The 20,593-nt window shown below is 45.2% G+C and overlaps 2 protein-coding genes across 2 annotated transcripts in view; both read right to left on the bottom strand.

Annotated features, from left to right (window-relative positions):
• LOC146208373 (uncharacterized) overlaps positions 1 to 13,559 on the bottom strand; it is a 157,557-nt gene extending 143,998 nt beyond the window's left edge. The window contains exons 1-4 of the mRNA XM_084578452.1: positions 13,483 to 13,559; positions 10,923 to 10,982; positions 5,442 to 5,462; positions 5,318 to 5,356 (exon numbers count right to left, since the gene is read on the bottom strand). Of these exons, the coding sequence (XP_084434578.1) occupies positions 5,318 to 5,356; positions 5,442 to 5,462; positions 10,923 to 10,982; positions 13,483 to 13,559 (197 nt within the window). The remainder of the gene's footprint in view (positions 1 to 5,317; positions 5,357 to 5,441; positions 5,463 to 10,922; positions 10,983 to 13,482) is intronic.
• Positions 13,560 to 14,092: 533 nt separating this feature from the next.
• The window catches only part of LOC146208372 (uncharacterized), a 29,898-nt gene continuing 23,397 nt past the window's right edge, over positions 14,093 to 20,593 (bottom strand). The window contains exons 12-17 of the mRNA XM_084592959.1: positions 19,385 to 19,420; positions 18,580 to 18,657; positions 18,442 to 18,510; positions 17,961 to 18,047; positions 14,762 to 14,892; positions 14,093 to 14,114 (exon numbers count right to left, since the gene is read on the bottom strand). Coding sequence (XP_084449085.1) covers positions 14,093 to 14,114; positions 14,762 to 14,892; positions 17,961 to 18,047; positions 18,442 to 18,510; positions 18,580 to 18,657; positions 19,385 to 19,420 — 423 coding nt within the window. The remainder of the gene's footprint in view (positions 14,115 to 14,761; positions 14,893 to 17,960; positions 18,048 to 18,441; positions 18,511 to 18,579; positions 18,658 to 19,384; positions 19,421 to 20,593) is intronic.

Raw genomic sequence — 20,593 nt, 5'->3', positions numbered from 1 at the left:
CACATAAACACCTGTAGAAATAAAAATACCCCGAGCAGTGATGTAAGTTTTGACATTAGCATATATTGTTTTTACAACGTGGTGCTAATTGTCAACACTTCAATGCCAAACCCTTTCTTACACTGTGTGGTACATATCCCAGACACTAGGAAAATTTACTGCAGAGTGCCTAAAAATCTATCTACTTTCCTTGTTAGCCAGTACTTCTTCAGACACGACAGCGACACTCCGATCCAAAAAAAGGATAAAGAAGATTTTTTTTTTTTTTTTTTTTGGGGTTTAACGTCCCAAAGCGACTCAGGCTATGAGAGACGCTGTAGTGAAGGACTCCGGAAATTTCGTTCACCTGGGGTTCTTTAACGTGCACTGAGATCGCACATCACACGGGCACCTTGCTTTTCGCCTCCATCGAAAAGCGGCCGCCGAGGCCGGGGTTTGATCCCGCGAAAAAAAAAAAAAAGATAAATTATTCTCGCTGTTCCGCGTACCTCGCAGCCAAAATGAATACATTTTTCATTCCCCAGCTCCAATACTGTGAGCTCTCCTCAAAGCTGACAATCATCTTTAAATACTCTAGAGGGGAGCCATCGACTCCATTTCTGGCCGCCACAAATTCCGTCCATCTGCATTACTCCTCACACCAGGGCCGACAAAAACCACTTGTTCCTGTATTGCTCCACCAGATACAAAGTTCCCAAAAAACATCCCTTCAGCACTTAGCCAATGGGACACCGACTGGCCTTTCTACTTCTCTAGTCCTGGAAGGAGATCAGCCGATTTCTCAACTTTCGAGAGTATATCCTCAGAGCCCGTGGCGGCGTCCACTCCTTATATTCATTCTGGGCACTGCGAGGCCGCCTGTTGGCGACAGGGGACGTTCGGCGGCACGTTTGCGGCCTTCGGACCAATGTCATCCGGAACTGCAGACAACATTCCACGTTTCCTTATATTAATCCCCTTTCTCATCCGCAGCATATTCCGGCAATAAAAGTAGCGGAAAAGCATGGTTGCAATCAGTCTTCAGTGCATACCAAAATGTCCATAGCTTTAAGTAAAGAGAACTGCACGACGTTGCTACTGTGCAACGTGAGAGTCAAGGACAACTGTTCAGGCACCTTTTCTCATTAAAGAAATCGAGAGGTAAGCAAAAGAGATAGAGAAAGAGAGAGAGAGAGAAAGGGGTAGAAGGAAGAAGGAGCAGAGATCCAATGATGTCCTGAACTGACGGCACCAGCCATCAGTCCTCAATGCATAAATAAAATTTCTCTCCGTTCATCTTCACCCCCGCCCCTTTCTTTTATTCTTTCACTCCCTTCCTCTCTTCACGGCTGGGTCAAGAAAGCGGCGAATGAAGCGTATACAAGCGGCACACTCCCTATCCTATAATCCTACCAGCTTTTTGCCATATGACGTAGCAAAGTTATTACAGCGCAGTGTAAAAAGTAACGTACACAAGATTCGTAAAAAGCTGGAACGTTTGACATATATAACCGCTGAATTGATGTCCTTGCGGTGCATCTCACTTCAGGCTGGAAAAAGTGACTAGTCACTCGTCATAAACTCTGGGGCCTGTTGTTTGAGTTTCGCATTACTCTACTTCAGAAGTATTAGAACGCCCTTCTGATGCTGAAATGTCAGCTGTACCTTGTTTTGTGCCTGGATACGTGAACCACTGGTCTTTCTTCATTTTCTAACATTGCATTTTTTCCCCTTCTTTCCGTTTTTATTAACAACATTTATTACATCCGGGCATCAGAGGGTTATTTGATGAAGGATGAAGATTGAATTAATGGGAAAAGGTTTGTTCGTTTTGTGAAGTTTAGGAGTGCGCGATGGTGCGGCCCCTGCGTCCTGGCAATATATGCAGCATTTCTTCTAGGCGAAGGACCCGCTACCGTCAGCTCCCTAATTCTTGTAGATCTTAGTGCTAGGCAGTCCCACAGTAAGTTGGGAATGTTGGCTTCTATGTTTTATCATTTACATATCGGACACCCTAGGCGGGTTGTAAATGTCGCAAATGAGGCCGCGTCCTAGTGACGGCAGAAATGAAGGCAACCTCGAACTGGATAATCCTAAGCGCAACCTTCCCTGCAAATGTAAGACCACTGGGTAAGGATATCGCACACGGGAGTATAACATCACGTGTGCGGCGCCGGAGGTGTTTCTTCTTTAATCAAAAGAAGAGTAGTATTGTCCAAATTAAGGATTCAAGTCAAAATTTGCCCTGTGTCAAGAGGCGAGTCGATAAATCAGCATAGCTTTGAGAAGGGAGTAGGTCCTGTGGACCCCACCCAATGCGTATAGGCTGCGGGATGCGTGCCCCGAGCTGGTGATTTTCTCACATAATATCGGTAGCAGCTTGCACGCTAGAGCAACCCATCTGCTTGCAAGGCGACAGTGCGGCCGCAGGAGGCATATAGTGTGGCGGCCAAGGAGCAGACTGTCTCAAACTGCAACGAGCTCAGCACAAAATGACGCATGTGGTTCCGTAAGACGAAACGAGGTCAGATGTTGCACAACCTTTATAACTCAAACATCCCCCCCCCCCCCCTTTCCATCATCGTTGAGCCTTCGGAGAAGGAAGAAAGGAATGCAATTATTCTTTGACAAAGTATCCGCCTCGCCTTATGACACCATATTAGAAGTGGTACTCTTGAGCCATTCTATTATTTTCATTGGCATTCTGTTGAATGAAATCACGAATGATATATAAAGCCAAATTGCTAATTATATCCAAAGCAGGAAAACGTGTACAGGTCAGTGCAATTGGGCCACACGTCAACATTTTGTAAACTCGATGGAGCAACAAATGTAATGTTTCTGAGATACACTTTGCGTGTTTTGCCTGCTTGCAGACGGTAGAAAGGCCAAGGCGAGGGAGAGAGACATGATGCCACGGTGAAGGAAAAGCCCTTACTACGTTTCCCCATCAGCTAGCCTAAATCATGGCTACAGCTGGGACGATAGCTTTTAAGAGGTGAAGTAGAATTTGTTAGCGCTGTGTCTTCTCTGCAATAGCGCACTGCGGGATGGGCGGGAGAAATGTTTTCATCTATAACAAAAACGTGGCCTGGCTTTTTGTACCGAATTTTGAACCCATGATCTTGCGTTGGGGCAAGAGTATATTGAAAATTTCATGGGTGCACTTATTCCTGCTTAGGTGCAGTAATGCGAAAGCATTACGAATTCTGTCCCACCGCGTGGTGGATTCGCCCGACACTACAATAGCGGACCTCGGCCCCATTCGGCTCAGGTCTCACATGAATGAGGTCACATGAAGGAGCGGAGCAAATGGAACTTTGTGAAGACGACGATGTTCATAGCACCGAGCGAACGTATTTTGCAGTTGAACCTTGATGAAGACGATGGTATTCACGACACATTGCGAGATTGTGCTGTCTATTGCTCTCGTGCTTAGGGCAAGGAAGCTGATATGTTCGAATGGTGGTTCGATTCTTGGCAGTGACGTGATTTTCTCTTACGCGTCAGTTCATATCGACATGCAATGATGACAGGCTCTGTCCACGCCGCCTATAAGCCAAGAAAAGTTTTCACATTGAAAAATGCCCTTTTATGTGATTGCGAGCTTGCCTAGCAAGCTTCAGGATGTACTTAGATTGGTGGCAGTGAGAGTGATCATGTGTCACATGTCTTTGAAATTCCGAGGAAAGCAGACAAAACTCATTCGGCAGCGACTTCCTTCTAGTAGCTCATATTAGAGTAAATGACCTCAGTTGCAGGCGCTATTCACCGTCTTGCACTGTTACAGTCTGTGACGCATGCGGCGGTAAATGAAGCCTCCTTTGGCGCTTAAGTCGACGTACTCGACGAGGAAGGTTTCTGTACAGGTACCTTAGCGGTCGGTACTATAGGCACGAGGCTGAAAAAGGCGCAAAAGAAACATTTCATGAATATTTACAGCGAGATATATCGTATTCATATTGTACCCCAACTCCTGAGGTTGCTAACCATGAATTTTCTAAATTGCATATAACGGCACTGCGGGTAGAGCGACAAGAAGAAGATGGCTACGCAGTGTGACAGAGCACTGAATAAGGGTTAAAGAGGAGCATCAATTTGCAAGCAGAGTCAACGTCTTGACGGAAGACTTGTCTTCGTCTGGGCTGAAACGAAGACAAGCCTCTTGTTGAAACGTTGGCTTGGCTTGTGAAGTGGGGCTCCCAACTTGCTTAGTGCTTTAAACGTCACTTCAGCCCCCCACCCACCCCCCCTACTCAGCCATAATTCACAGGGCGGGCACGACGCCAGTCTCTGGTCTCTGGTTTTAACCAATTTGCCACAAACGGCGCACCATGTAGCTCTAAACGACGTCCGCGCCCGGACTCATCGATATCCAAGTTGGTTGTTTACTACTAACGGACCGCAGTAACGGCTTTGTGTTTCAGTGATGCAGCATTTGCTCGCAGCAAATATTTCATGTCTGCAGCTCGAAGGAAGGCGCAGTTGAAAGTATTGTGTTTAATATTGTGCACACAAGATGTTCTACAAAATTATGGGGGAAACTGTAACAGCTCACTGGTGTGACCATAATTGGTAATAAGCTTGGTGCAGCTTCGCACACATTTCTCATGATGATTATAAAAATGTCTCGGTGGGTGCAGAAACCCATAGGCAACTTATTAGGATGCCAGTCCCGCAAACCACTGAACCAACCAGCTAAGCAAGAGCAGAGAGGTAGAATTCGCCGCAAATGGAATTCATTCGTTCTAGCACGATATAGCAAAATGTTTTCTCGGGAAGTGTGGTGAGAAAAACGGTTTCTTAATTATAGTTTACTAGTTGACTACTTCACAATTAGCGGTCATGCGCCCTATAACTTGACATACAAGTAGGAATCAGGAAGAAGCAAACATAACTTGTAGTGCCGCCATGCTCCAAGACATGGCCTTGTTTGTAATATGTTTTCAAGCCCCGAGAAAAACGCTTGCAACCCTGAATTGACTTGGCACGAGTGTCTGCCTAGAATGCAACTCTGCCAAGGCAGGAAAGTGGCATCCGTCCTGACTTCTCCGATATCACTTGCATTTCACTCAACGAATTCAAAACAATACCTTGGGAACAATTTTGTGCTTCTGTGCTGAATTTCTAAAGATATATAGTATGCTCTGAGAATATAAATCGCTCGCGCCTACCTGAAGCTATATATGCATTATCTGTTTTGTATATACTATGTTATAGAGACACACATCGCTGCTACACCGGCTTTCCACTGCATAATTCGATCACGGTTCCACGGGCTATTTTGCTTCAAACCGCGCTATGAAATATCGAAGTTTTCGGTGCTATTTACACTTACTACTTCAGTTGAGTGTCAGGCGCCATCATGGCCTTGCGTCTGTAAGAAAAAAAAAATAGATCCATTATGAATGCTCGTGTGTGACTAATTTATTTAGGCAGTTTTTATGCTTTGTCATACTTACAGACGTATCTGTCGCATTCGCCTGGAAGAAAGAATTCGTTACATTAAGAATATTGGAAGGAAAGAGTGTAACGTTGCCGTTACGGATATATTTTGTAGGAGCACTCGTCTCATTATCACTGAACATATTAGAATGCTTTAGGGATGTCGTGAGGCAATAGAAATAGCCTTCGGGAGCTTTCAGTCTCACTAAATAACATCAGCGCGGTCCTTTTAAAGACACTTTAAAGACAGGATGTCTTTGTGGTAGCGTATTTTTTTGCCATTCGCCATTCTCGCCTGTGCATATTCCTTATACACATACATCGGCATCTTCAAGAAGTTATGCTTATCACACAAAGGAATCCTCAAGCACGCAACCCTGTAAAGTATCCTGCCTCAAGAGATAGCGGCTGTTTTGCTCTATACACAAACTTTGCAGCCACCCGCCTAATAGGCGTTGCAAGCGCTGCTTTAACTCATTTATCGGTTGTAGATTACAAACTTCCACCGCCATTTTAGCAGCGTTGATATTTGCATCAGCATGGCACGGCTTCGTCCAACCATCAGTATTAAGAGCGCAAACTTTCACTACTTTCATTTGCACATTCGTACCACGTGATCAAATTACCGCAGCATTTTGGTTAAGTGCTGCCACTGTGGCCGCGTGAACACATCACGTATAAAGTTGTGATGTCATCAAGTAATTAGGGTATGTATATCCCATGATTAGGCCAAAGCTATGCTGTGACGTCCTCACGTTAAACGGGTAGCCGCCATGGGTAGGTATGTTGTGACGCCACCACGTAACATGTAGTCGCAACGAGTAGTGGAACAGTTGGAAGTAGCGCTCGTTCATGTCTGTTTCTTCTCCGTACATGTTATTTTAACACTTTCGAAAAATGGCAAAACTGCATCAACCAGCCCGATTGCCACCCTTCTGATGTGTAGATATGTTGTGGCCTTATCACGTGACTAGGTTATGTATGTCATGACTAGATGACCATGTTGTGACGTTACCACAGGTTCCCCAATCAAGCGCGCGTCCGCCGTGCACCTTTTAGCCACTATATATATATATATATATATATATATATATATATATATATATATATATATATATATATATATATATATATATATATATATATATATATATATATATATATATAGTGAGAGCACTGTGTAGCGCTTCATCTTCCACACGGCTGAACGTGCTGCTTCATCTTCATCCTGCTCCATCTTGTAGATACCCATCGTCATCGCGCAGTGTGTTTGGCTGCAGTGTGCGACCAAGGCTTCAGGTCTGCAATAAAGCCTGATCTCCGACCTTCGCCTTACCTTATATATATATATATATATATATATATATATATATATATATATATATATATATATATATATATATATATATATATATATATATATATATATATATATCGCGCGTGGCCGGTGCCCGAACGTTCACCTTTAGATACGCATCGTCGTCTTCATTGGGCTAGAATAAAGAGGTTTGTTCGAGCGGTGGCTCACAAGTGGCGGAGGTATCCTAAACCTTTCGCTTTATACCTGTCTACTGTTTGCCCTGTAGCTTCTTTCCGATCTTCGCTTGCCCTCACAGCCCTCCGGTATGGACGAGGGCTACGGGAGTCGCCCGCTCCCGCCATCTGCGTCTACTGTCGTGGCTACCCTGCCTGGATTGTCACCAGCCGCCAGCGCGATCCCCAGCTCTTTGACAGCCTTCGCGGTGAAAATGTCGAAGACTGGCTTGATAATTACCCCAGAGTGAGTTCATTCAACCTCTGGGATGACTCGCACAAGCTACTCAACGTTGTGTTCTATTTGATTGACGTCGCAAAACCTTAAGCATGAGGAATATATCCCTGACTTGCCAATATTCACCGAGTAACTGCGGAAAAGTTTCGGCATGCCATCTGGCCGTTCTGAGCTGGCTAACAAGAAGCTCGCCGCCCGTCTTCAGCAGCCTGGTGAGTCCTATACATCGTACATCGAGGAAGTTTTAACCCTTCGCCGCCGAGTCGATGCTGATATGACGGAAACCAACCGCATTTGCTATACGGAACCTTCGCTTTCAACGATTTCCTGGCTCAAAACGCCTTCGCTGTCAGACATTACCACTACCTGCCAATGCCTGGACGAAATTCAGTCGTACCACCTGCAGCATGAAAACATCAATGACGGCGTCCTCGTTGCAGGTAACCTGCGCTCAGCTATCCGTACCATTATACGAGAGGAGGTCTCCGGTCAAGCAAGCTTACTTCCTGGAAGCTCGAACCGGGCAGCCAGCTACATCAGATTTGTGCAGCGTCGTCTGGGATGAATTGGCAGCTTTAGCCTCGGCCAGGGCACCAATCACGTCGACTAACGCCTGCCGCTCCCCCACGTACGCTGAAATTGCCTCGAAGCCGCCTGTCCCTAGTCCATTCCTCATGTCTTGCTCCTGTATGCATGTGGTCATGTAGTTGCCATAACGCCATGCTCTCAACCGTCCCGTTATCGACCATCCTGGCGTCCTTCCCGTCTAGTCTGCTATTACTGCCGAACCTGCTGTCACATTTCCCATGTCTGTCGCCGGCGTCAGCAAGACGAACAGCGTGGTTATGCGCCATTCGAGAGTGCTCGCTTGCCCCAGTATGAAGCTTCTACGATGCCGTACTGAAACGCTTCGTCTGAAGAACAGCTTGTGGCATACTTTAGTCGTTCTCTCACAGAAGCTGAGCGTATATACAGCATTGCGGAGCAAGAATGTCTTGCCGTCGTTTGGTCTGTCAAAACATTTCAACCCTATTTGTATGGCCGCCACTTCACAATCGTCACCGATCATCATGCTGTCGTCGTTAAAAAACTTATCAGGTCGGCTGGGCTGCTGGGTACTACGTCTGCCAGAGTATACATTCACCATTACCTACAAATCCGGCAGACAACACTTTGATGCTGACGCCCTCTCTCGTTTCTCGCTGCCATTTACTACAACCAACACCCTTGCGGCCTCTCTACTCTGCCCCTCACGTCCGCCTTCTGATGATCACCTAGATCTTGCACCCATTGGCGTGTCTCCGCTAGACATCAGAACTAATTTCTCGATCTTGCAGCGGGTTGATCCTAATTGCAGAGTAATCATCGCTGGTCACTGCTGTCAATCACCGGCCCCCGGCAGTCGCTTGCGTCGTCAGCTCCGTCTTTTGCGGATTCAACACGGAACGCTCTACCGCTCTGTTTATCATCCGATTGGTCACCGGTAGGTTCCCGTTTTCCTTCGCTTTCTCCACGATGCCACTGCCGGTCATTTAGGCCACCAGAGGACGTACGACCGTATAAAAAGGCGCCATTTTTGGCCCGGACTTTCCATCAGCGTCGCCAAATACATAATACATATTATCCAATGTGTCTTGCCAGCATCGTAAGCGGTCAACATCTCTTCCTGCTGGCTCCGTGCAACATCTGCCTTACTCATTCGTGCGTTTAGATTCTGTCGCTATTCACTTATTCTACCCCTTACCTCTCACGCCCGCCGGTTACCGTTGGGTTGTAACCGCCATTTATTATCTGACGCGGTAGGCTGAAACAGCCCCTCTTCGCTTCAGTGCCACTTCTGAAATTGCCGAGTGTTTCGTATACGGGTGATCGTCTTGCACCACGGTTATCCCAGTATCCTAATTAGCGACCATGGGAAAATATTTCACTCTCAAATCCTGGCGGAAGTTCTCCGCGCTGCCAACACCGACCTCAAGGCATCTTCTAGTTACCATGCTCAGACCTATGGCCTCATTAAGCACTTCCCCGCACCCTGTCCGGCATGGTTTCTATGTACGTCCGTCCTGATCATGAGAACTGGAACGCCGTTTTGCCTTTCGTTACTTTAAGTCTTCTTAGAATCGGGTTAGAATCGGGTTAAGTGGAGAAATATGGGAGAGGCCTTCGCCTTGCAGTGGGTATAGTCAGGCTGATTATGATGATGATGACTTAGGTCTATAATTCCGTCATTCAACGCACCACTGGTTACAGCCCTTTCTTAACTTATGGCCGTCAACCCACAATACTATTCGACACTACATCCTTTTCTGCTCCTGCCTCCCCACCCGATATCGTTGGACGACCAGCTTGCTACACCTATAGCCCATTGCCGACAAATTGCTCGACGCAACACTGAAGCCGCCCAACTAGTACATCCCTATGACCAGCGCCACCACATTTGTCTTTTTTTCACCCGGTGATGAAGTTCTACTGTGCACGCCAGTCCGCACTCCTGGATTGTACGAGACGTTTCTCCACCGCTACATTGGTCCTTACACCGTGGTCCAGCAAACATCTCCTGTGAACTACCGCTTTGTCCCATCGCATGCCGTCGCCGATCGGCGTCGGCGCTCAGAAGTTCACGTTTCTCGCATGAAGTCATATTCACCCGCCGACGCGCTTCCATCTAAACAGCGACCAGGGTGACAGCTTCCTTGCCGGAGGGCTTTGTGCGAGCGCGGTGCCCGAACGTTCCCCTCTTTCACCTGTACATACGCATCGGCGTCATCCTTCGGCGGTGTTCAGAAGATCACGCGCATAGTTCCAGCTGGACAGGTGCCCAGATTGGGACACTTAGACCTACCATTTATGCCCAAAAGTGTGGCCTATGCACATTGCGCAGAGGGTTCGAAGTGGTGGCATATAATTTGATATGATATGGCGCACCGAACTATGCTAGTCGAGTTCAGACCAAATATATGTGTGTGATTTGCACCGACGACCTTTGTGCCTCGAAATCGTAATGACGGCGGCCTTCAAAGGGCCCTGGCGGCCGAACCAGTGCTCTCAGCCACTTAGTCGGAGAAGAAGCCACTTTGTCGGAGAAGGACGCCATTTCGTCGGGCTGAAGAAAGTGAAGCAATGCGTGCAATGGCGTCATCACATGCACGGCGATGGACGCGGAGGCGAGATCTTCCGATGGTCAGAATAGGATGACGACATACCGCCGCCGCCGAGCATAATGAGCACACTGAGCACACCACTGAGCCCGCATGCGTCACGAGAACGCTTTGCAAGTGGATCGAGAAGCCAAGCGTATCCTCCAAGATGCCGAAATTGAACAGAAGCGTGCTACTCGACTCGAATAAGACGAGTTGTTTGAAAAAACTGAGCTCGCGCTCTTAAGTCAAAAGCCGATTCGGCGGCGGGCTCCGCTTTCTTTTTTCTTTATGATACCGGTCGTAAGCAGTCTGTAGCATTCCGATGTGAACAAAAAATTTAAAATCTTGTTCGGTTGCTTCCTGCACGGTCTTCAGGTGGAGTAGACGCGTATGTCTCAAAGCAACGTTTGTTTTGTCGAATCCAATATCAAAACTATTCGTACCGTGCGCGCACAGAGCGTGTATTCATATTTAGCACGTATTTTATGCATTAACTTCATTTTTTTTCCATATATTATAACCCTGTTTACAAAAAGGTAGCCGCATATTTACATGTCGTACGAAGGATAACAGAAAGTATAACTCACTCCGCATCTTCTTTCCTCAGACGATCATCTTGTGTGCCAGTTGTTGACGCAGAAATAAACCTGCAATAAGAGAACGTTCATGTAATGTCTATTATACAGCTATATTTAAAAGCCAAATGCCGTATACGATGGGTTTAACAGAATCACGAGAGTTTTCATAAATTATTGACATTTTCATCTTGAATACAAATCAGTTTGTTAAGAAGGCTTGTTTTTAGCACACATGGTAGAATTTGAAAGGACACTCAAGCTCGATCTTTAAGGGCATATCACGACAGAGGTAATGACTCCCATTTGCCAAGTATCCTTTTGGATCCTCGTCCACGTACATGATTTTGCAACTTATCCGATTAGTAATTTCTTAATTACGCCATCTAGAATCTGACACATACTCTTTATCTCACAGCCGTATGTAAGATGTCACCCGACATAAATATAACACCGCATTTAACGAAGCCGCACGAACGTGCCTGTGTAACCTAGGGCTAGCGTATCTGAAAAAGGATCCAAGGATGCTGTAAAGCAGATGATGCTGATGATCTAACCCTGCCACGTAACAGGATAGACGCTAGGGCAGAGACCCGGTGGATGCTGTTCTAGAACCTGCCACTCTGCAGTAGACACCGGCGAAGTGTGGCAATCTTTCACAGTTGCACCTAAAACCACTCAGATTAAGGAAATAAAAAATATAGAATGTCAATAACTTACTAATATAAAGCAACACTGAAGGTCTGGTATATTATTGAGGTTTAATGAACAGAAGTATTATAGACATGTCGGTAAAGGACCCCTTTTGAAAAAAGATTGACTTCAGACATGTCCCCAGAGGCATTTAAGAAGAGACCACTGAGGTGTTTCGCCTGAAGGTGTCCCGCTGACGTGTTTTAGAGTGATAATGTTTAGCTTGTCAAAGATGCTTCATGCGATTTACACTACCTTTATCCAACTCAATTAAATGAGATGCAGGCGGACACCTTAGCAACGCCTGTGGCATATGAAAGCTCATAACATCGTAGCACTGCGGGGGGCCAGCTAGCGCGAACCATAAAGCTTGTGCTGGGGAAAATTCCGGGCAATGTGCTTTTTAGCTTTGAGAAGTTAATATCACTGTTAGCAAAGTCAGAATCCGTTGTCTGTTTCTCACCGCTTACGTTCATCGAGTAGACATTGGATATACGAGTCACACTCTTTAACACATGATCCACACGAAAGCAGGGTAGCCTCAAGATAATATCATATAAGATTCTCAGGTCGACATAGCAGTGACCACGTCGCGAGTAGAGCCACTTCGAATATATAAATAGGAAGAATTCTTCATAGAAAACCTTCCAGTCATATTGATGACAGTTTATATCTTGAAACTTCGTACAGCGTACCGAGGAAAAAAAAAAACATAATACCCAAAGTCAACATTGGTAATAAGGTCCTACGCACGTAGATATTTTACTTTGGTGACCGGACAAATTTTCATCAGATGTATCGAACAAAGTTCCTTTTGGCACATCTGCACTTTACAGCGTCAGACCAAACACTGCACGGATTCATCAACTCTCAGAAGATAGTTCCCGGCCTGGAGATCATTACGCCCGCAATGAGAGAGTGTGTTCATTTGTCTGCGCCTCACTTCTTAAGCGCACAGCGAAGATTACCAGACACTGAAGTGCACTGTAATGCGGGCTCTGATGTGCGGGTCAACGTATTGTCTAAAGTGTAGGGAATAACACTCACCTTTCACCCCACCCCGTGCAGCCTACTGCGCAGAATAGAGATTTTGTGTGCGCACTTAAAGCTTGCATTAAACATCGCATCCTTTAACACAATAATAACGTTTCAATAGCCGCTTTTGTTGTTTTTATTTCGTTTTATGGGTAGTTACTTTTATGGGTAGTCTACTTTCAATTCGCTGGACACAATTAAGTTGTGGCTAGACATAACGCACACGAACGCCATGGTGTGTAAAGCATTGTGTCATCTTGACATTGTGATTATTCTGCTTGGTTGAAAAGAAACAAGTGAAGCTGCAGAATCTTTGATTCCCTAAATATTGCAGAAGCAAGACGTTAACACATTGTTCAAAGTAGGGGTATTCATTTCGTGTGCATGTGTTCTAGCTCTTCCAGATCCACAAAGCAAATAAGCATGAAAGAATGACGACATTCAACATTTATTGTCTTTTACCGTAACACGATGTAACGCATGAAACAGCAACAAAACATGAAAGCTGACTCAAAAATAAACCCTCCGGCCTATGTTGTTTTGGCTTTCGTTGATGAAACTGATAGAAGCAGCAATCAATCTTTCGAGAAGTTACAAGAAACGTGCGCTTTAGGGTGAAAATTTTTAAAGCAGTTTTATTTACATTGTTGAACCCAGTAAAAATCGTAATGACCATATCATGCAAGACACCTTCGAAGACTTCCGGGAAGTCTTCAAACATGCGTATTTTTGATGAGGCGATTTGAGGCCATTTTCTGCTTATTTTTCTGAATTATATAAACAGGCGTGTATTTTAAACCCCTAGAATTGTGTTGAAGTAGTTAAACATTTGTTTTTGGCTTACAGGTCCAACCAAATCTCCTGTGTGCCTGTGCATTTGCTTGGTGTAAGATATTCCATTTTGGAAATGCGCACATTCATTACAGGTACGACTGTAGTTCACTTCCCTGCGTTTGAAGTTCAGTTATTCCAACAATACTTCACAAGGACTGAAAATCCTCGCCTGTGTTGGCGCCAACAAATAAAAAAGTTGGTCCGGTTGGCGAACGTTGTGCGCATTAAAGCATTCTCGTATATCGCCATACTAAACCTTTAGCAATACTACGCTATGGAAATGAGTTCAACATGAAGGCATCGATTGGTAATATGACAACAGTAGCTTCAATATGTGCACACTGAGCAAAACAGAGAAGCCACAATTGAGGTCCGATCATTGAGCTATTGTATATTTCAGGTTAGGGCTCACTTTAATTTATGGCTACGCTTAGTAAATGTTTTGGCAATATTTCCAGTCCCATGACCAAAGTGGCTGCATCGAAGCAAAAAATTCAACACTTACTTTTTTCGCGTTCTCTGTTTCCTGTGAACTTGGCTGTGTGTTGAAGAATACAATATTTACATTAATATTTAGCCTTCTTTTCAACGTATTACAATTTGTTCAGCATCAGCTGTACTTACAGGTCCTCGAATTTCGTGCTGTAAGCGACAACAAAACGAGACACTGTTAAAACCTTAAGAGCTTAGGATAAAAACTACTTGACTCAAAGAAAGACGTGATATTCATTACTTACTTCATAAGCATTCAAAATAATTTCGAGCCAGGTTTTTATTGAACGGCAGTTGGGCCGCAGGTGATATTGCTTCAAAAGGGTATCAACTATTACGACTAAACTTTTTCGTTCGTAATAAGATAAGTTTTAATTTTAACGCAGCTTTCACCTCCTCATGACTGCAGCCAGATCTAATACGCTGACATTTTTAAATCTATTTCTCCATGGCTGCCGTCTGTAATTACCTAAACCACTTGACAGTCCTCAAAAGGCTAACATTGCTTTAGTTTCTTCAGGATTCCCAGGCCAAAAATGCAGACGGGGTAGGAAGACTCATGGAGTATTCGCAGTCACATAAATTTTGTGGCCAGTAGAAATGTTGGAGTTGATTCATCGTTAGGCATTCTACTGCCAAAATACGCAATCAAAACATCATAAACACAGGTGTTCGTTACTTCTGCTGCTACAATTAGTGAACACAGCCTGAAAGTGCACAAAAAAGGGCATAATGATAACATAAAAAACCCCTTATAAAAGAAAGCAAACAATGCAAACAAAAAGAAAGCAACTCACTCTGGTGCCACAGGCTCTCCCTCGTAAGTATAGCTTTCCATGGTGTAGAGGTACTTGGATCCGATTAGGCATATGTAGATTCCATACACGTAAATTCCCACGAGAACCATTACCGAAAGCCAGTAACCGTTCTGTAAACATACGCGTATTACGAAATTAACTGTTGCACTGCACAAGGTAGCGAAAGCCACGAGGCAAGGAGCACACGAAAGAACAGCGTCTACTCCTGAGTGCCATTTTTTTTAAACCATTTCAATTATCAGCATTCTTACTTCATAAAATTTCAGTTTCTAGTCGTTCCAATAGTTTAAGACCATAATGATGGCTGTCAGAGGTATGAAAGACAAATACACAGTAGATCATGAACACCCGAGAGAGTATCATCTGCAGTTATGACGTTCAAGTTGGCGAGGAATTGGTTGCACTGATGACATATAGCGCCACCACATTAGAGCGCAGGCGAAGCAGCAGCCTGAGCGCGAGTCTATCAGAAAGCGTGAGTCGATCGTTTGGTTCAAACGGAAGCCATGACACAGATCATCAGCAAATGCCTTTTTGTCATCGTGAATGGCTGACCATCCTGAGCAATCAATGCACCATCGGTATTTTCATTATCGTGCGCTAAATAGTCGGTGACCGCGGACCACATGACCGCGGTCACCTGCACCAGCGCAGCGCGTGGATGAGTGCCGGCCTTCTCCAGTAAGGTGCTGCAAAATGTTTGATGCCAGAGCACACCCGGGAGGCGTCCTGCGGAGAGCTACGATCTTCCTCACGACCCTGGCTCATTATATAGCTTCTGCATGGGCTAGCTGTACACTAATATGGCTTGTGTATCAAGATTGGTCGGCTCCAGCTCTCGTGAAGAGGGAGCTGCTTGGTGATATCTCGGTGGAGTGTGACCTTCCACCGCCCTGCAATCATCTGTTTAATGGCAGAGCATTTTCCAAATTTTTCGGTGTCAGATCTGCATCACATATTTTGGCAATCGGCGCAAGCACGATCGTAAACCTCTGTTCAACAGCTCTCACCCTCAGTCTTCTTCCTGTACTTTCGCGAGGGCTTCAGTGCAGCCATGCATTCATTAGCCATTCATTAGCAGAGACATCGCACACAGAGTGCTCAATTTGTCATCCGACTAGTGATCAAGCATCGATTCCGGCGGCAAGTTTGTGACAGCCTGACGAGCACCGAGCCACGTTGCTCGTTGGACATATCATACCGATAACCCAACATTCGCTCCCGTGGTAGGTGAAACAGCAAACTAAGGGTTCGTTTTTGGAGGTGCATAATAACTCCCTGTTCGTCCCATTCACCACAGCCGCTACTGTATTCGGTGTCTGACCGAGACAATTGTGACCGTCGATTGCACAACTCCACTGATAGTGATGATGATACCTTCCCGTCCACCCTCCTTACTGCTGCCGACGCTGCTCAATCGGTCTCCACAGTTATTTCTTTGGTGCCTGAGACGGCTGGGTGCCCGCCCACCGCTCGCTGGGTGGGTGAAAGCCCGGTGACGGACTATTTCGTTCTCGCTTCAATGATCCAAAGCCACGCTCAGCTTATGAAGCCAACAATGTCGAATTCGACCTTGCCTCACTCTGCCAAGCAGTACAGTAAAAATGTGCCGCACTTCTAGTTACTGGCTTCAAACCTACTTCACGTACGTTAACGTGTCGCGCCCCTCGAAGCACGTCCAGGTTCATGACGTCACTTAATAGAGGAGCCAACCGGCTCTCCCTAGGTGGAGTCTCTCTAGGTGCCATCAGTAGTTTAATTTATTATGAACCCCGGTCCATGCGAAGCAGCCTGGCTCGCCCTCATGAATTTGCTTCACCTGACTCACGGCCCCGTACGGACTTGCTGATTTGAACTTGGCCGGCCTTTCCATACATACCCCTTATTCTCTCGTGGTCAATGTTCTCTTTGCACACTACTGTCGTCAGTGCATCTCATCTCGTGCACATTCCAGGTTCGTGAGGCGGCCCTGTAAGTTCCCCGCTTTGGCCCTCGCACCGACGACGAAGCGCAGCTGCCTGTGAGTCCACTGCGTGGGGCTTAAACAGCAGCCATTGCGCCAAGCTACTTAAGGCTTCTCCCATCGTCTTCATCAATAGACGGGCGTCCACAGCAATACAGTAGTGACCAAAATGATAGTTTTTCTACTTCAATTTTTTTTACTGTATTGGCTATTGCTAATACAGTATCACAGTTCTTACTAAATATGCAACGCCATTCGTTACCATATTAAGTCACAGCTTCTCCCCACCGCAGACTTAGTCAAGACCTACTTTTTCGACAGCCTCCAAGTTTGGGCGATAATGCAAGTTTTGCCAAGTGCCCGAAAGAAAATAATTCCCTGCTATCTAATCACAGCAACATTCTGAATGAAACAATTGACCTCCTGCCATCTTATTAAGGTGCACTAGAATTTAAAAGAAATAATCAGTTAATATCATTGTGAAGCACTTTGACCACAAAACTTACACTTCTCATGTCAAGTTCATTTCTCCAAGAATTAAACTAATGGCGAGGTTGCATCACAATACTAATGAGAATAGATTAGGAAGGAAATTAATAATATTTTCATGTTTGGTGAGAGGGAGGAATTGACGCGTTTGAATTGTAGTGCTGGCGAAGACTCTTGAGAGTTCCTTGGACTGCCAGAAGATCAAATCAGTCCATATTGTCGACCCTAAACCCTGACTGCTCATTGGAAGGTCAAATTCTAAAGTTAAAGCTCAGCTACTTTGGTCATCTGATGAGAAGAGAGGAGTCGCTGGAGAAAGATTTGATGTTGGGAAAGGTTGAGGGTCGCCGGAGAAGGGGTAGGCAGCGAACGCGATGGTTAGATGGCATCCTCGAGGCACTGCAGATGAAGTTATGTGATGTTAGGAAGATAGAGACCGGAAAGCGTGGCGTGACATGGTCCATAAGGTCACGAAGAGGCGGACACGACTGAACGACTGAACTGAACTGAGAGTTTATTTAGTCAGTATATTTACTGGCCCTCACTGTAATTACCAAGGATTACTTCGCGTTTTTCATTTATTTTTCTACACACCCTCCCTGCCTTTTCACAACAAATTATGCGTTAATTACATCTTATACCTTCTCTAAGCCTATGATAGCCTTGCGGTGGTGAATTTATTGCATGCGAAACAACTTGTTAAAGGTGTAATGTTACAGTACTCACAACAAAGTCGAGCATTCCACTGCATAGGATGTCGAACCCGTCCGTAAAAACAGCCAGAATATGTGGGCATACTCCAATGTTGTCAAACTGGAAAATAAGGGTAAAATATGACCAATAAGCAGGAGTGGCGGTTTGATGAGAAATTTATTAAGGGCGAAAATAAGAAAAATTAACCGTGAATTTGTTTCGACACAACAACACGAAGTTAAATAAAAAACAGCCTAAAGCCCAATTCTTCATTAAAAAAAAAATTTCTATAGCATTACGTGGTATTTTTTCTACAAAGGCGCATGATTTTGCAACAAAGAAGAGTTGTACGCAGTAATGAGAGAGAAAACTTTTCCCCCCGAAGCTACGCCGCTATATCAACACAGGAAGTTATGCAATAACAATTTTTTTTTTATATTTGGGAATATCCTTTGTCATTATTTTTAACTAAATAGTGTTCACAGATCCCGTTAAGAATTATTCAAACGCTCACCTCGTCAATGTATGACGAAATATTGTTCTTGAGGAAGTCGCACTCTTCAATTGTGAAGTCCAGGAAAGACTACGCAAGTGTTGGGAAAAGGATGCAATTACCACAACAGAAAATGAAAGAATGTGAGCGCACCCCTACCTGCTTAACGATTTCTCTGAATTCCGAAGTATTCTGCATCACGAAAGAGCGCAATTTCTCATCCTCTTGCAGGAACTTCTGAAATGCACGTAAAAATTTTGCATCCCATAGCATGTAATGGTTCGGACGGAAATTAGGCACTGCGTTATTAAGAACGAGCCTGCTGAATTTGTGTATTGAACAAGCTGAAGATTGTTCTCTTCTGCCGGTCATGCGAATTAGGCATACATGTTGCTGTACCAAAACCCATCATTGCAAACATCGAAAACTTTTCTCCAGCGTAGAAGACGAGAACCTGGAAGCGGCACACGGTACAACTACAGGCCGAAGTGTTGTCCTATGTGCCTATTCTGGTTTCCTACACTGATGCCCAGATTCATATAATACTCTACTCGTTCAACTTTCTACTCTACTGGCGCATATTTTCATAATGGTTTCAAATCTACTAGGCGACTATGGTTTCCGGTCAAAGACGACAGTGCGAGGACCTCTTATGATCAGTAGACGCGTCGTTTAGCTGCTAGTTTTAGTAAGGAACTCGCGAACCCAAGAGCAGAGAGTTTAGTGCACCGCGACCCGCGAACCATCACCGTGTTTCGCCACCCCGTGTTCCACTGCGCATGCCCAGATCCTCTTGACGTCGACAGATGGCGTCACATGCTTGAAGTCGGCACATAGACCAGTCACACCGGTACCAATCAGCGTGTGCGCACCGCGCGCGGTATATAGTCACACGGTGGCGGATTGCTGCACAAGGTATACTAAATCGCTCTCTAACTAGCTAGGTGAGCTTTCTTGTACTTACCAGTATTTTTTTGTGAAACTCTCCGTTGTTCGCATACTGGCCGGGACAAAAGAAAAATACGGAAAAAAATTAGGTTAGGTCATTTGCGTGCTCTTGTTTGGATTTCGTACATAGTGTTTTGAGCCCGCGTGTTTCAAGTAAACAAAAGCACATATTGCTTTGAAAGCTAGTTCACTTCGGTCGGCGGAAGTTAGCTTCGCCACCAGATGTCACTATTTTTGTTATAATGTGCAATATGATAAGATTATTCAAATACAGGGCGTGTACAGAAAGTAATGTAAATATTTTTCAGATTCTGCTATCGCCCTACCGCGCTCAGACTGAATGGGTTATGCAGATTGGGGGGGGGGGGGGAGGGGATTTACAACTTTCCGTCAATGCATAGCGCATGCACTGATTGTGCCTTTGCACGAAGTGCGATGGAATCCGCATGTGAACAATGGTGCTTGATCAAGCTTTGTGATACACTCATAAGAGTACTGCCGACACCGACCAAATGATTCAGCAAGTCTATGGGAATTCTGCTTTGTCTTATTTTCATGCTCCCAAATGGCTGAAGGCATTTAAGGTGGGCCGGCATGACATCCATGATGTATCCTGCTGTAGACTGCCACCAACGAGCAAAACTGACGAAACTATGTTACAGGTTCGCAATTTCTTTTAACAGCAACATCCGAATGAGTGGCTCATAGCAGAGGCTCAACATTTTAAGAATCATCGGGCACCACATCGTAATCAAAAATTTGTATATATGAAAAGTGTGTGCCATACTGGTCCCCAAAGTGTTTATTGACGACCACAAGAACACCCAAGAGGCGATCGCGATTGGACGTTTGGACCTTAATGCAACCGTGAAAGTGAACCTTATTTATTGGAAAGCGTCATTACTCGTGAGGAAACATAGCTGAGGAATACCCTGACAAGAAGAGAAAAAGCTCCGAATTCCATACCTCTCCTGCTTCAAGAAAGCAAGAATGAGCCAGTCGAGAGTGAAAACAACGCAAATTAATTTTTGGTGAGAAGAGTGTGGTTCACAAAGACTTGTACCCCAACGACAGACAATCAAAGCTGTCGACAACATGGATGTGCTCAAGAAATTGACAAAAAGGGTCCTCCGAACGCGACAGGAGATCGCTGATAGCTGGCAGTTCCCCCAGGATAATGCCCCCAGCCGCACTTCTCTTCGCGTACGGAAGTTTCTGGCCACGC

This window comes from Amblyomma maculatum, chromosome 1, assembly GCF_055883805.1.
Source record: "Amblyomma maculatum isolate TAMU_Amacu chromosome 1, ASM5588380v1, whole genome shotgun sequence".
NCBI classification, from domain to species: domain Eukaryota; kingdom Metazoa; phylum Arthropoda; class Arachnida; order Ixodida; family Ixodidae; genus Amblyomma; species Amblyomma maculatum.
This window is presented reverse-complemented; position numbering and strand designations above follow the sequence as displayed.